The sequence below is a fragment of the Pecten maximus genome, chromosome 17 (assembly GCF_902652985.1).
Source record: "Pecten maximus chromosome 17, xPecMax1.1, whole genome shotgun sequence".
NCBI lineage: Eukaryota > Metazoa > Mollusca > Bivalvia > Pectinida > Pectinidae > Pecten > Pecten maximus.
The window spans coordinates 22,837,881-22,852,817 of NC_047031.1; the positions used below are offsets into that span (position 1 = coordinate 22,837,881).

The 14,937-nt window shown below is 36.8% G+C and overlaps 1 protein-coding gene across 1 annotated transcript; it reads right to left on the reverse strand.

Moving 5' to 3' along the window:
- Positions 1-251: 251 nt before the first annotated feature.
- LOC117315947 lies at positions 252-3,405 on the reverse strand. The gene has a single exon (XM_033870381.1). The coding sequence runs from the start codon at positions 2,146-2,148 to the stop codon at positions 1,504-1,506; it is 645 nt and encodes a 214-aa protein (XP_033726272.1). The 5' UTR covers positions 2,149-3,405; the 3' UTR covers positions 252-1,503.
- Between the last annotated feature and the right edge of the window lie 11,532 nt (positions 3,406-14,937).

A 14,937-nucleotide genomic window follows, 5' to 3' on the forward strand; every position in this document is an offset into this window, starting at 1 on the left:
CCTGATTTTTGGAGGTGAAGGTAAGCTGGAGAAAAACCACCAACCTACGGTCAGTACTATAGGCTGCAAAGGCAACTGCCCCACGTGGGTTTCAAACTCTCAGAGATGGGGGCCTAGTGAGATAAAATGCTGGCACACCTTAACCACTTGGTCACCGCAATCAAGAATAATTGCACCGCAATAAAGAATAATTGTTCGCATCTAAAATTATGTATTTTGTATTCAAAGGGAGTGGAAATCTCAACCACATATGAATTCCTTTCCAAATGATTCATATGAATATCTTTAATGGTATTCAATTGAGAACTTAATTCAAAGATATTAATCGTGATATTGGAAGCGGAAGTGGACTTATACACAGAACATTAGTGACCATACAAACACTAGGAATGGCAAACCATCTGAAGCGTGTTCGTGCTTCACGCTCAATGTGTCTTCCCAATCTGGAATTCATATTAAAAATATTAAATGGCGCCCACATTGTATGATCTTACTTCCAAACTCTTACTCTTACTTTTGTACTCATTCCATTTATCTGCTCTATTACTTCAAACTATCACTGTACTTCTACTGTACAACTTGAATATTTACAACTAGAGAACCAACCGAGAGATATTAGAAAACTCAAAGAGTACTTTCTGAGAAATAACAAAATGTAATTGTCTAAATCCAAGATGTTATTTTAAAGACTAAAAAATGAACACGCACAAAAAGATTTTAACAGAATGCTATAAAAATCCAGGATTTCCTTTCAACACAGTACTTCTGAGAATTAAAGATTTAAACTCAGCTTTTCCATTTCCAAGATGACCGTTTGTCATCCATTTTGCTAACCCAATCAGTCTCAAATTGAACCTACAAATGAAATTTCAAAACTTCCTTCCCGTACATTTCAAACAATAACAAAAATTGCTAAAGGACTGGCAGACGGATGGCTATGGGATTAGCCCTCCTTCTCATAATGCTGAAGAGCATTTATACTCGAAATCACGAAAATCGAATTGTAAAATTGACTGCGGTAATATTAGCTATGAATATAGCCTATTAAGCACCTGTTGTGTGGGTATTGTCTCTGAAACACAAGTAATAAAATCATTAAGAATGTTGTAAATGTGATGTTCATTATCGGTAAAAACGTTAATATACCATTGTACATTGTAGTAATTTAGTTCACGAATAGTGCATTCCAGGAAAATATGAAGTCCCTTCACTGAATGTATAATCGGAACTCCTCAGGTATGTTTAGTAAAAAAAAAAACATTTTTTTCGTCGAAAAAATGAGGAAATCACACAGGTGTTCTAGATTAAAAATCATGATCAATAATCCAGAAGAAAAAAATCAGATTTATACCAGGTAGAATCGATACCCTGTCTGTATCGTCACTCGTTCCAGACACAGTAATGTTGTGTTGAAACAAATAGTTATCTTATTACAAGATGAAAGAATTTCATCACGTCCGAGGAGTTCCGAATGTTGACTAAAATATATCCGACATATTGGACCTATATTGTCATGGCGTCATCGTCTATAAACATCGGTGACATCTGTGACCCTAGAGACGAGTCAGAATTAAGAAGACTGTGTTGGGTGTTACCGGAAGCCAGAAAGTGATCACTTGCGCTAAACCGCTGTGATAACAACAATCCTTTTGAGGTCGTATGCCGGAAGTTATCATCGGCCGATTGTAATGGCGGCAACTTCCGGTTCCGCATAAATTTTGGTTTCTTCGGTAAATGATGGCAAAAATACCGGACACAGAATGGTTTTGATTCTGTTGTTGTTTGGACTGTGTTAAATTCTCTCGGTTCTGTACAGTAGCCTTTGTATGGTACGTTATTGTCCTTCTTCTGAAAGTTTCCTAATTGGTTGTTTGCTTCTAAATATGGTATATCCTCCAGGTTCGGAGTTTTCTTCATTATTCTTCGGATGTCTTTTCCAAGCTTCTCTTTTTCCCGGACATAATATCGCATTGCTTGGACATGATATTTGTCTATTATTTTCTGTTGAAATCGCATATTATGGTCGAGGAATGAGTTTCTGACTCGATTCCTTTCTCTCACGCTTGCGTCAAGTTTGTTGAATAATGTCGGCAGACACGCATTGTTGATAGGTGGCGCTCCAAGCGGTAGCAACCCTGCAACATCCATGCTGATTAAAATGTTTTATATTTAACAAGATGCACAAACACCATAGCAAGATAATTTTAGCGTCAGATATAATAATTATGACTCAATATTTCGCATTAAAGTTTCTGTGACGTCATTTGACCAGAAATTATGTAGTCAGCCGTAGTCGCGAATTTATCTATCAATGTTATATTTACAAACGGAGAAATTTATAAAAGATGTATCTGTCTGTGAAGTTAGTATATATACAGTGTACTTAACCAGAAAATACGTAATAAAATTATCCCATCATTTTTTATCACTGAACATCTGTCATCACACTTCAACCAACACCAGGTTATTTGGAAGAATTCTTCATGTCACATGTTACCACTATTCACGATACATCTCACTGAGTTTATACATCCATGAATTTCATTTGTGCTGCTCAGAAAATCTTGATTTTGAATCACAGCGTAATCAGCTTGTTTAATTTTCATGGATCCCTGTTTCGTTTTCTGACCTTTTGTGCATATCCCTGGCGACCCGATCTGGTTACAAACTAGCCGCTGGTATTCCTTTAAATCACACTCGATTTCCCGCACGCTCTAGTTTCCTTCCAGCTTTAATTAACCATTAGTGGGCGATATCTAATACGTCCGATAAGCCACAGTACTCTAATACGTCAATGTTTAATCCATATTATGTCATCGTGTTGTGAATTTTATGCCGAATTTCATAAAATCCAATACGTTAATTACCGGCAATATTACGTAATGTTAATTTCACAGCTATATACAGCAAGGCGTTACGCTGAGTTCTATTATAATAATTGTTAAGGTTTGTTTTACGACCACTTTAAATCCGACTAGGTTTTATATTTCATATTATCGATATTCCACTTTTTAGAGTCGTGATAGACAATACCCTGACTAGACTGCCGCGGAAACAAGCCAGACAAATCCTACAAAGTAATACCCAACGCTTGTGTCGATTTCCATTTCACATTTCACTCCAAAGCGTCTTGATTGTAATGGCTATCGATATCGGAAAAGTTCAGATCCAAATGCTCGATAAACTGTTCACCAATACACACATAATCCTGATCAAATAGCTTCAATGAAAATACATCTTTTTTTATACCAGATTACAGTGTCCGCGTTAAAGGTTTTAGAACAAAAACACGAGCGATTCCGGGGAATTAGTCCGTCAAACATATAAGATTAAAGACAGAGTCCTATTTCCAAACTCTGTCGACCTCACAAAGCACAATGTCCTTTAAAACATTGAAAATACCGACACTGCCCAGCGACAACTCTGCAGTTTACATTGTTACTGATAAACAGATTGAGCGAGGAAAAGTGAGCGACGGGATCGAATCGAACGCGCCCATTCGTAGGTTTGTGATCGGTCAATCAATGAGACTAATGCAAAGGTTAGGAACCACCAACCATTTGGTTTTAAAGGATACGGTAGTATTCGAGGTTGAAAGTGAGAAAGAGATCAAATCGAACGCGCCGATTAGTAGTAGGGTTGTTTTCTGCCAATCAATGGACTAAATTAAAGGTTAGGAACCATCAACCACTCATTCGTAGGGTTGTTTTCTGCCAACCAATGGGACTAAATTAAAGGTTAGGAACCATCAACCACTCATTCGTAGGTGTGTGTTCGGCCAACCAATGGGACTAAATTAAAGGTTAGGAACCATCAACCATTTGGTGTTAATGCTTACGGTAGTATTTGAGATTTATTTTTCACTTTGACATGCTCGGTTGTGTAACAAGAGGTCACATACATGATGCTATATCTTACTGTATAGTGCATGAAATATGATAAATAACACAATATTCGTGGTTGAAAATGTTTGCGGTTTGTTTTTTCGACAATATGATTATAAGGCGAGGTCTCACTGTAGCTTCACATGCAGGGGGGGGGGGGGGGGGGGGGGGGGGGGGGGCGTCACGTGCTGTCGAGGAATACCAGACCGGAGTTAAGTGCTATGTACATGAAACACAAACTTTCCCGAGTAGAGATGGAACCAAAAAGATTACTGGAAACCAGAAACATTACATTTTGGATTGATGCAAGTATATGTATGCAATGTATTCAACACTTCCTGTAACGTATTCAAGCGCACAAGCTATCTAGAATAGTTAGAGAAATCTCTGATAATTCATTAGAGAAAGCTCTGATAATTCATTAGAGAAAGCTCTGATAATTCATTAGAGAAAGCTCTGATAATTCATTAGAGAAAGCTCTGCATGATAATTCATTAGAGTACTTACATCACTCCAAAAAGTAACCTTGTCATTCTCATACACGCTTTTTGTTTTGAAAGATGTTTATCTTGATCAGTCTCCTGTCGGTAGAACATCAAAATTAACAACAACAAAAAAACGAAAAAAATGCATAATTGTGGACCCTATGATATGTCTGTCTGATCCTTTGTATCCAACTAGGGGGAGATAATCTAGCATGAAAATTCAGCTGGGCAACTCTTTAGCTTTTGAAAACGCCCTTCGACTTTGTCAAAGGAGAGCAAATGAAGTAATTTTCTCATGTGCTATTTTGGGATTAGATTATATACAAACAAGTTTGTTTTATATTAGATATTTCTACAAGAGCAATTCATGAACAAGTTTTATTAGTTTTACAACAATTTCGAAACAACTTATACATAACTTATATTAATCCCCATGTTGGTCCGGAAGGAGGCGCGCTATGAGTCTTACTGTCAATAAATGCTATACATTGTACGTGTTCGGTTATATAGAGCTATCGATGACTCTATTGCAAAGAAGTGTCATGAAAATATGTTAAGACTCATAAAAATCAAGCCCTCAAAATATGATTGACTTATCGTGCGGAGGTCGATGGTTCTAACCTTGCAACGGCGGCTTACGATTCAACGTAACAAGTTTACAAAGGAATGCTCGGCTTGTGTACGTAATGATAACTTTCAATACTTAATCGACCGCCATGGCTGGAAAGTGTTGATAGGTCTGAGTATAATAGTGTGTATCTACCGCCTGCTTTCATCGCAAGCAAATACAGATAATGTGCCTTACCTGAATGCATCGATATGAATGACTTAAGATGTAAAAAATCATTATCTATAGAAAACTGGTGTCCCGTATACAAACAAACCCGTGGAGTTATACAGCCAGGATATCGGTATAGCTGTTAGTGCCAACAGCTTGACAATAATGGGGAATAATTAAGGTGGAGTGTCCCAGCGTTCCTATGTAACTCCGACGAAGAAGAGTTCTTATTTGTTAGAAAACATGTTAGTGTTAGCAAGCCGATACCATGGCGACAGAGCTAGAATTAAGGTGGAGTGTCCCAGCGTTCCTATGTAACTCCGACGAAGAAGAGTTCTGACTTGTTAGTATACCTGGTAATACTTACAGCTAGATGCCGTATGAAACAAAATGAAGGTGAAATTTCCTATCGATCGATCCCCAACGGAAAAGATTTCAATTTATTTATTTTTATTTATTTTTTTAAAGTGTTTTCCAGATTAAACGTTAAGGAGGGGTGTTCTAGAGCTTAAATGGCTGTCCCGAGGAAGAAGGATTCTAATTTTCAGTATGTTTTCCTTACTTACTTTGCCAATTAATTAGCAGAAATATATACTATACAAAAGAGGCGCATTCGCTGTCGGCTTCATTTACATAACGACAACAAAGCTAATGGAACAGAATTAAGGTGGTTGTTCCCAAAGCTATATCCTACCTCCAACATTGAAGAGCTCTCACTTGTTACTTTTTCTGAACTACTTTGATAATAAGAAAGAGTTCTATAGGAAAAAGACAAATACACTAAGTATTCGCTTCAATTTCATCTCCACAAAAAGTACTCTAGTAAAATTTGATATCAGTCCTTGTCCCACTGGACATATTTTATTTGAGATATCCTTGTCATAGAGAAAATAAAACGGCCCTCGTATCTTTAAGAGTACTGGACACAATGATGTGTCTTATGAATAGAGGCAGTGAACCAGACCAGCACACATTTCTGGCTCATGCACAAAACGACAGCCAATCTTCGCTTAATTTCATCTAAGCACTCGACCAGAAAATGAATATTGGTGTTATTGACCAAAGCTGCGTATCAGTAAGTATACATTGCTTATCTCAAAATATTTACATATTGATATACAGACAGGACAAAGGGCAGTCGCGATCACGCGCCACGATGTGGAATAACAAAAGGGCAGTCGCGATCGCGCGCCACAATGTGTAATAACAAAGTGCCGAGTGCAGTAGACTCAATATTGAAATTTGAGTGAAGTTTAATTTCAAAAGTTGTAACCGTGTAGACGTAATGTGAATCCTCCGAGTGAAAACAAGTATGAATTGGAGACTTTTTCGTGCATTGAAGACTTTAAGTAAATTTAAGAACCGACAAAACGTTGCTCAAGCTCAAACATACAGGTCTTTTGCGTCATTCTGCAGTCTTAAACAAAATTCACCAAAGTTCCTGAACCTAATAAAACATTTCCCATAGGAAAACGTAATAGAATTTAAAGGGAAAAGTCTTACTTCATTATTTTTCTTTAAATTCTGTAATGTTGTTCCATGGAGAATTTTAAGTTAAGGAGTGTCCCTAATTATATATAAGTTAAGGAGTATTAATGAATCTGGGGTCTACCTTTTTGTATGAATCGTGTATGTTTACTGAAAATCCAATCAGTTTTAACGTCCTATCAACATCTAAGGTCATTTAAATACGGCCTCCTCTGTTTGAGTGAAGCGTGTATGCGGTGATTGTGTGTACATGTACATGTTTTGGAGGCTGTGGTATGTTTGTGTTTGTCTTCTTGTGATAGCGCGAAACTGATGCCAACTTTATAGTGCAATCTCACTGAAGCGTACTGCGGAAACACCCAGTAGGACACATTATACTGACAAAGTGCGAACCAGTTGTTCCACTCCCAAAAATGCTGAGCGCTAAGCAGAAGAAACAATCATTTTGGTGTCACTATCTAACATGTATCTGCGTATTATATAAAACGATATTTGCGCACGTGCCTTTTTATAAATTTGGACCAAGTACCGTGTCACGCGCATATCGAATTACTGATGTAAAATAAACATTTTTAAAATTACACGCTGAAATAAATCCCCATTTTAATAATAATATTAGATTCTAAAATCGTACTGGCTTATAATCATTGGCAGGACGTGATCAATGCTATATACCGGCTGATCTAGGGACATACATACCAAGGTATATACAAATATAATACTAATCGATAATCAATAAATCAATCATAGGGGATACATCAATACGGGCACCTGTTTATTCCTGGTATTAGAAACATGTCTCGTTTCAATCGCTTGTCAAATCAAAAGGTGGACTGGCCGCCAGACCCGCGGTTTTTATTACTAGATAATATCCACTTGTTTTAAACTCATTATCAGATTATACGCTAGGAACCAAAATCATTAAGCTCAATTTTATAATGTTAATAATATAGATACAAACTTATATACCGTTTGTACCTAGTATCCCAAGGACAGTTGATTTACATTGTAATGTTGTTTTACTGAAGTCGAGGAGGAGGACGACGATGACAAGGACGAGGACGACGAGATGAGGACGAGGAAGACGTCAAGTTAAATAGCGACATATAAATTCAACGGTAGTTCTGACTCAAAATCACTAAAAGGTCACAAATACGACCAAAATGTAGATGTGTATGGAGACCCTTGAAAGTATGGATTCCAACGCGCTTACAATACCCGTCTCTGGCACTGCAAAGTGAACGTAAGTAACCCCAGTAGAATCGAGGTTGAAAGTTGGCCTTTGGGTTTTCTTTTTTTGCCTTATGCACTGGTGAGAATAAAGAGACCAATACCGACATGTTTACTTTCATACTAGAAATGTATTCTTTCTTTAACCTCTTTCGTTGGATCGGTTTTTTCTCCTCTATCATTGACATCAAAGTTCCTCACATTTTGGCCGTGAATGATTAGAAATCGATAAACTCCAAAGTTTTCTTGACCTACAGGTTAAAGGCTCGCCTAATGAGTTCAGCGTATCTCGCCAACATCTCAGTAACAGTATGTTGACTTTCTTAAATGGTTCTAGACTGGGCTTAAATCCGTGGAGGTCTTCTATCCATTCTCTATTAAATGGTGAATTAAACTTGTGTGTTCCAAAGTATTACACTAGATTCTAGTTACCGTCAGGACAACAATATTTTTGATATTGAAAGTTAAGAACATGTTCAATAAGCAAAAGAAAGATATTCCGAATTTCTCACATAATTTATATTCAAATGTGTGATATAGACTTGTATTTTATACAGACATGCCGGTACAGTAACTTGAATTTTTGTCATCATCATTGTTTCTTAAAAATTACTGGAGAAGTTATAAACTTGTATCCCATTTGTATATTTGCAAATAAAATATGTTTAAGAGCCCTTTCGTCTGTAAAGTAAAGTCTGTATAATGAATTTTTTTTATATAAACTGTTAGAGCTTGATACGCGTCGGGAAATCAACATCTGAAACTTTTACATATTTTTACTTGTAAAAAGGATAAAAACATTATCTCAGATATCACAGTAAACCTTGCACCTCACATAACTCAAATAACTGGACAACTCGACATGTGATGTCCCGATGACTTCAGTTAATGAGATGTGACTGCTATTTACAGTAAGTATACTTCGGTGTTAACAAGAGGCCCATGGGGCCTGTATCGCTCACCTGGTTGGATTTGACCAAATGTCAAAATAATGTTCATGTTCAATTCCTTTTGTTTGTTAACCTCAAACAATGCTATTTATGGTTATAGCGTGGGGATCCCAACTGCTTTAAAGAAATAATGAAGTCCAGACTCTCTGAGTTTACAACATGCATTTATAACTTTATGACTAGTAGTGATTTAAAGGAATTACCTCTATTTCCCATATGGGGCCCCGCCCCTTTGGGCCCTTGGGGGTCAAAGTCACCATTTATGCAAAATCTGTTCCCCTTCCCCCAAGAATGCTTCTGACTAAATTGGGTTCAAATCCATTCATAACTTAATGACAAGTAGCGATTTGAAGGAATTACCTCTATTTCCCCATTAGGCCCCGCCCCTTTGGCCCCTTGGGGGTCAGAGTCACCATTTATGCAAAATCTATTCCCCATCCCCAAAGGATGTTTCTGACCAAATTGGGTTCAAATCCATTCATAACTTTATGACAAGTAGCGATTTGAAGGAATTACCTCAATTTCCCCTATTGGGCCCCGCCCCTCAGGCCCCTTGGGTGTCAGAGTCACCATTTATGCAAAATCTGTTCCCCTTCCCCCAAGAATGTTTCTGACCAAATTGGGTTCAAATCCATTCATAACTTTATGACAAGTAGCGATTTGAAGGAATTACCTCTATTTCCCCCATTAGGCCCCGCCCCTTTGGCCCCTTGGGGGTCAGAGTCACCATTTATGCAAAATCTGTTCCCCTTCCCCAAAGGATGCTTCTGACCAAATTGGGTTCAAATCCATTCATAACTTTAGGACAAGTAGCGATTTGAAGGAATTACCTCTATTTCCCCTAATGGGCCCCGCCCTTTTGGCCCCTTGGGGGTCAGAGTAACCATTTATGCAAAATCTGTTCCCCTTCCCCAAAGGATGTTTCTGACCAAATTGGGTTCAAATCCATTCATAACTTTATGACAAGTAGCGATTTGAAGGAATTACCTCTATTTCCCCATTAGGCCCCGCCCCTTTGGCCCCTTGGGGGTCAGAGTCACCATTTATGCAAAATCTGTTCCCCTTCCCCAAAGGATGTTTCTGACCAAATTGGGTTCAAATCCATTCATAACTTTATGACTAGTAGCGATTTGAAGGAATTACCTCTATTTCCCCATTAGGCCCCGCCCCTTTGGCCCCTTGGGGGTCAGAGTCACCATTTATGCAAAATCTGTTCCCCTTCCCCAAAGGATGTTTCTGACCAAATTGGGTTCAAATCCATTCATAACTTTATGACTAGTAGCGATTTGAAGGAATTACCTCTATTTCCCCATTAGGCCCCGCCCCTTTGGCCCCTTGGGGGTCAGAGTCACCATTTATGCAAAATCTGTTCCCCTTCCCCAAAGGATGTTTCTGACCAAATTGGGTTCAAATCCATTCATAACTTTATGACTAGTAGCGATTTGAAGGAATTACCTCTATTTCCCCATTAGGCCCCGCCCCTTTGGCCCCTTGGGGGTCAGAGTCACCATTTATGCAAAATCTGTTCCCCTTCCCCAAAGGATGTTTCTGACCAAATTGGGTTCAAATCCATTCATAACTTTATGACTAGTAGCGATTTGAAGGAATTACCTCTATTTCCCCATTAGGCCCTGCCCCTTTGGCCCCTTGGGGGTCAGAGTAACCATTTATGCAAAATCTGTTCCCCTTCCCCAAAGAATGTTTCTGACCAAATCGGGTTCAAATCCATTCATAACTTTATGACTAGTAGCGATTTGAAGGAATTACCTCTATTTCCCCATTAGGCCCCGCCCCTTTGGCTCATTGGGGGTCAGAGTCACCATTTATGCAAAATCTGTTCCCCTTCCCCAAAGGATGTTTCTGACCAAATTGGGTTCAAATCCATTCGTAACTTTATGACTAGTAGCGATTTAAAGGAATTGCCTCAATTTCCCCTATTGGGCCCCGCCCCTCAGGCCCCTTGGGGGTCAGAGTCACCATTTATGCAAAATCTGATCCCCTTCTGCCAAGGATGTTTCTGACCAAATTTGGTCAAAATCCAATAAGAACTTGATGACTAGTAGCGATTTGAAGCAAATGTTGACGGACGGACGACGGACGCTGCACCATGGCATAAGCTCACCGGACCTTCGGTCCAGGTGAGCTAATAATGAGGAATATTTCAACAAAACATGCAGAAAAGATAAAAGAAAACACAAGAATTGTGTATATAAAAATAGTGTATTTGATAATGACTGCCATGTACACCTTTACAAAGTGTTGGCCAGGTGTAACGCTGTTCCGTCTCTCATTAACAACCATCGTACGCCGGGCTCCAACCCGACCCACACTGGGTACGACCCTATACAGTTACCTCCCTTTGGAAAGGCGATTACTGGCATTAAAAAAAAATATTACTTCAACATTCAGTAAATATTTCAGAGAAGTTATTTTCATTAATATCTCTGATGATTTAATTTTGATTGATATTCCCTTTGTAATTCTTACTATTGACTACATTCAATCTACTCCCAATAAATGTATACGATATCTAGAGTTACCCGCCCCTTACACATTAACCAGCCATTCGGAATACCTCACCCTGAATTCCATCAAATATCAACGGGGAATCAGCAGAGGTATTCCGAGTGGTTCACCAGCTACTGATTGACACAATTACAGATCATGATAATAGTATACAACAAGTTCTGTGTTACCAAATATAGTACTGGCATAAAATATTTTAAAATGCTCCCCCTCTACATCACATTATGAACTGTCCCATATACCTTGAAGTGGATTGGTACAATATGCATCATAGGGGTCAGAGGATCAAATAAAACAAAATTAACAATTAAAATCAAAATGATAAAAAGAAGACCTACAAGTTCTCAGGTTAGGGAAATGACAAGTACATAAAACTCACCAGAGGGTTGATTCATATATATATAAACGTCAAACCTCATTATCTCAAAGTCATTGGGGTCATGAGAAAAACGGAGAAATTCAGAGTATTCGAGGTAACCAAATATATTCTATATAGAATTTTCCTATCAGAATTGAATCTTCACATCATGTTAACGTGGTCTTCAAGTTACTCGACTTTGAGATAATAAAGTTTGGCTGTATTCTATTTTACATGTATTATGAGATGAACAGTGTGTATGGTGCGACAGTCCTCTCACCGTACATCATTTTTTCTTAATGTTTTCAATAAATCTTTTAAAATAAAACATACAAGGTTAACTAAATTCAACATGAAATGACAAAATATCACTCAGAAAATCTATGGCCAAGGTAATTAATGCTGCTCTCTCCCAAAGGGAGATAACCATCTCATATCTCTCACCAAAGGCAGACAACCCATGTTTTGTATTCACAAAAGTGTGATTTTGGACATATTAAAAGTGGTATGGTAGTGTATTGCTTCATCAACCATGCATTAATGTAACGCGACACATGAGGTAGAATTTACACTTTATTTTTGTGCTCCCAACCCATTCTTCGTAAAGTAATAGAGACCCGTTTGTGGCGCAATCATAACTGGGTTGATTAATCTCCACAAGTATAGGCCGAACCTAACTCATGAAGACAGATGCTGAACATTCATTCATCAACTTATTCCTTGAGCTTGACTGGAAACTCACCCTATATTACCTCCTCAAAGTTTCTTCTCAATAAAGTTCTTTGACAACAATTTAAAAATTTTTCTTCTACTTTTAAGTAATTTACAGGATGATTACAAGAACAAAATATTTCGACCTGTGCTCAGAACATTTTGATTCATGCAATGTTTCAATTTTTAAAAAGACAAGTTTCATTAAAACTTTTTTTACAAAAAGTAGCAGAAAACTGTTTGTTTTTTAATCTGATGCCAGTCTCAAAAAAATTATGTATCAATTTCTTTAAAACCACTTTAAAATTGCGTTGTTACATGAATATTAATTTGTCCAAATTTAAATCATTAATATGACCAACAAAATTGAATAAACTGCCGTGAAAAAATACACAGTGAAAATATTAAATGTATGTCTGTATGTAATTTCAAGAATTTTTTTGGGGGGAAACTTGTGCGTGAAGTCAAGTTTAGGCAATACTGGGATGAATCGGCCGTCAATGTTGGTAAAGTGTTACAGCCCGATTATGGTGGCTGTCCGCAACTAGCTAACAAAGCAGTTATCTCCCCCTGATAAGTAAAATACAGGACACGGCTAATGGGCAGCATGACAAATAATTTATCCTCAAGGGAAAATTGAACTACAGCCAAATGTTTCTTCAGAGTTTTCCCCTTATACTACCAATGCCAATCATGAATACAAGTTAAGGAAATGTATCTGGCACTTTTTTAAACAATGAAATGACTACAATGTATCTAGACACAGGCGTGATTCAGTGATATACCCAACACTGTCTCCACAGACATCATCTGAACTGTAAAATGCGGAGAAATACCCAGGTATATGTGGAATATACATGTTGTTTATAGCTTGTTAACAGTCAATTATGATCGATAAATGAAATGTTAGAGAGATATTAAATGCGACCGAGACGTAATAGCACAATCAACTACAACATGTGACCAAAAAAAAAAAAAAAAATTCATTTTAAATGAATAACAATAGAATATACTTCATGCAAAATGACAAAATATAACATCAACAAATCATTAATGAATTAAATGAATTAATTGCTGGTAACGCCTCCAATCACCTTAAATCTAAAAATTTAAGTCCTGCATATGACAGTGTTTAGAAAGTCAACTACACATCAAAATAATGAAACATATGAAGCAATATAATTAGCAATTTTATGTGGAAGTAAATAGTACATGATCTGCCAATCTCCACTCTTAGAGAAAGACTAATGCCCGAAGCAGGTTCAGAATAAAAGGCCATATAGGAATATGCACAATATTCATTAAACTCATCATGTATTTAATGAAAGTCGTACAATTCAACAATATGCAGGACTTCAATCTTCAGTCATAGAAACTTTCATCACCTACGAAAACTCATGTATGAGAACTAAATATCTATCTAACTTACATAATATAATCATTTGAAAATGATCATAAAACTGCTTATCTATATATATAAAAAACAAAAAACAAAAAAAAAGAAGAAAAAAAAAGTTTCTTCCTATTAGCTTACATATTACACTGTACATTATATATGTGTGTGTACATTATCTTTGGTAAGAAATGGTAGTGTACATTAACTGTACAGTGATGGTCACTTTTATACCGGTCAGTCTCGTTAGTTAAAATGGTCAGCTATCAATAAAATAGTTACTGCTTTGAACAATGTCCTAGATACATACAAGTATCCATAGAGATATCTCTATTTTGTACAATGTCCTAGATATTTACAAGTATCCATAGAGATATCTCTATTTTGTACAATGTCCTAGATACATACAAGTATCCATAGAGATATCTCTATTTTGTACAATGTCCTAGATACATACAAGTATCCATAGAGATATCTCTATTTTGTACAATGTCCTAGATATTTACAAGTATCCATAGAGATATCTCTATTTTGTACAATGTCCTAGATACATACAAGTATCCATAGAGATATCTCTATTTTGTACAATGTCCTAGATACATACAAGTATCCATAGAGATATCTCTATTTTGTACAATGTCCTAGATACATACAAGTATCCATAGAGATATCTCTATTTTGTACAATGTCCTAGATATATACATTGCAAGTACCCATATATAGAGATGTTGCTATTTTGTACAAACAATGTCTTAGATACATACCAGTATCTGTAGAAAGAGATATCGCTATTTTGTACATACAATGCACTAGACAAAGTGGAGCTTACATGAGTGACTATTTCATATTAAATTTAGTAAACAAGTTTCGGCTTTAAATTATTGAACAAGTTAACAAATTCCATATTAAATAGCCACGAGTGTGAGATTATCTTTATCATTTAACTCATATTAACTTTTATGCTTTATTTTCACCGATGATAAGAAACTGTTTACATAAACAATCACTTACCATGAAAGATACAGCCAAATAATTTTCAATAAACAAAGTTACTGTCATGTTTTTAAACTTTCTTTACAAACAATTGCCCTCAGAATCTGGAGAAAAAAAAAAATCAGAAAATAATACCTGATT

Coding starts and splice junctions, on each gene's coding strand:
- LOC117315947 (XM_033870381.1), bottom strand. CDS start 2,148: ATGGATGTTGCAGGGTTGCTACCGCTTGGAGCGCCACCTATCAACAAT.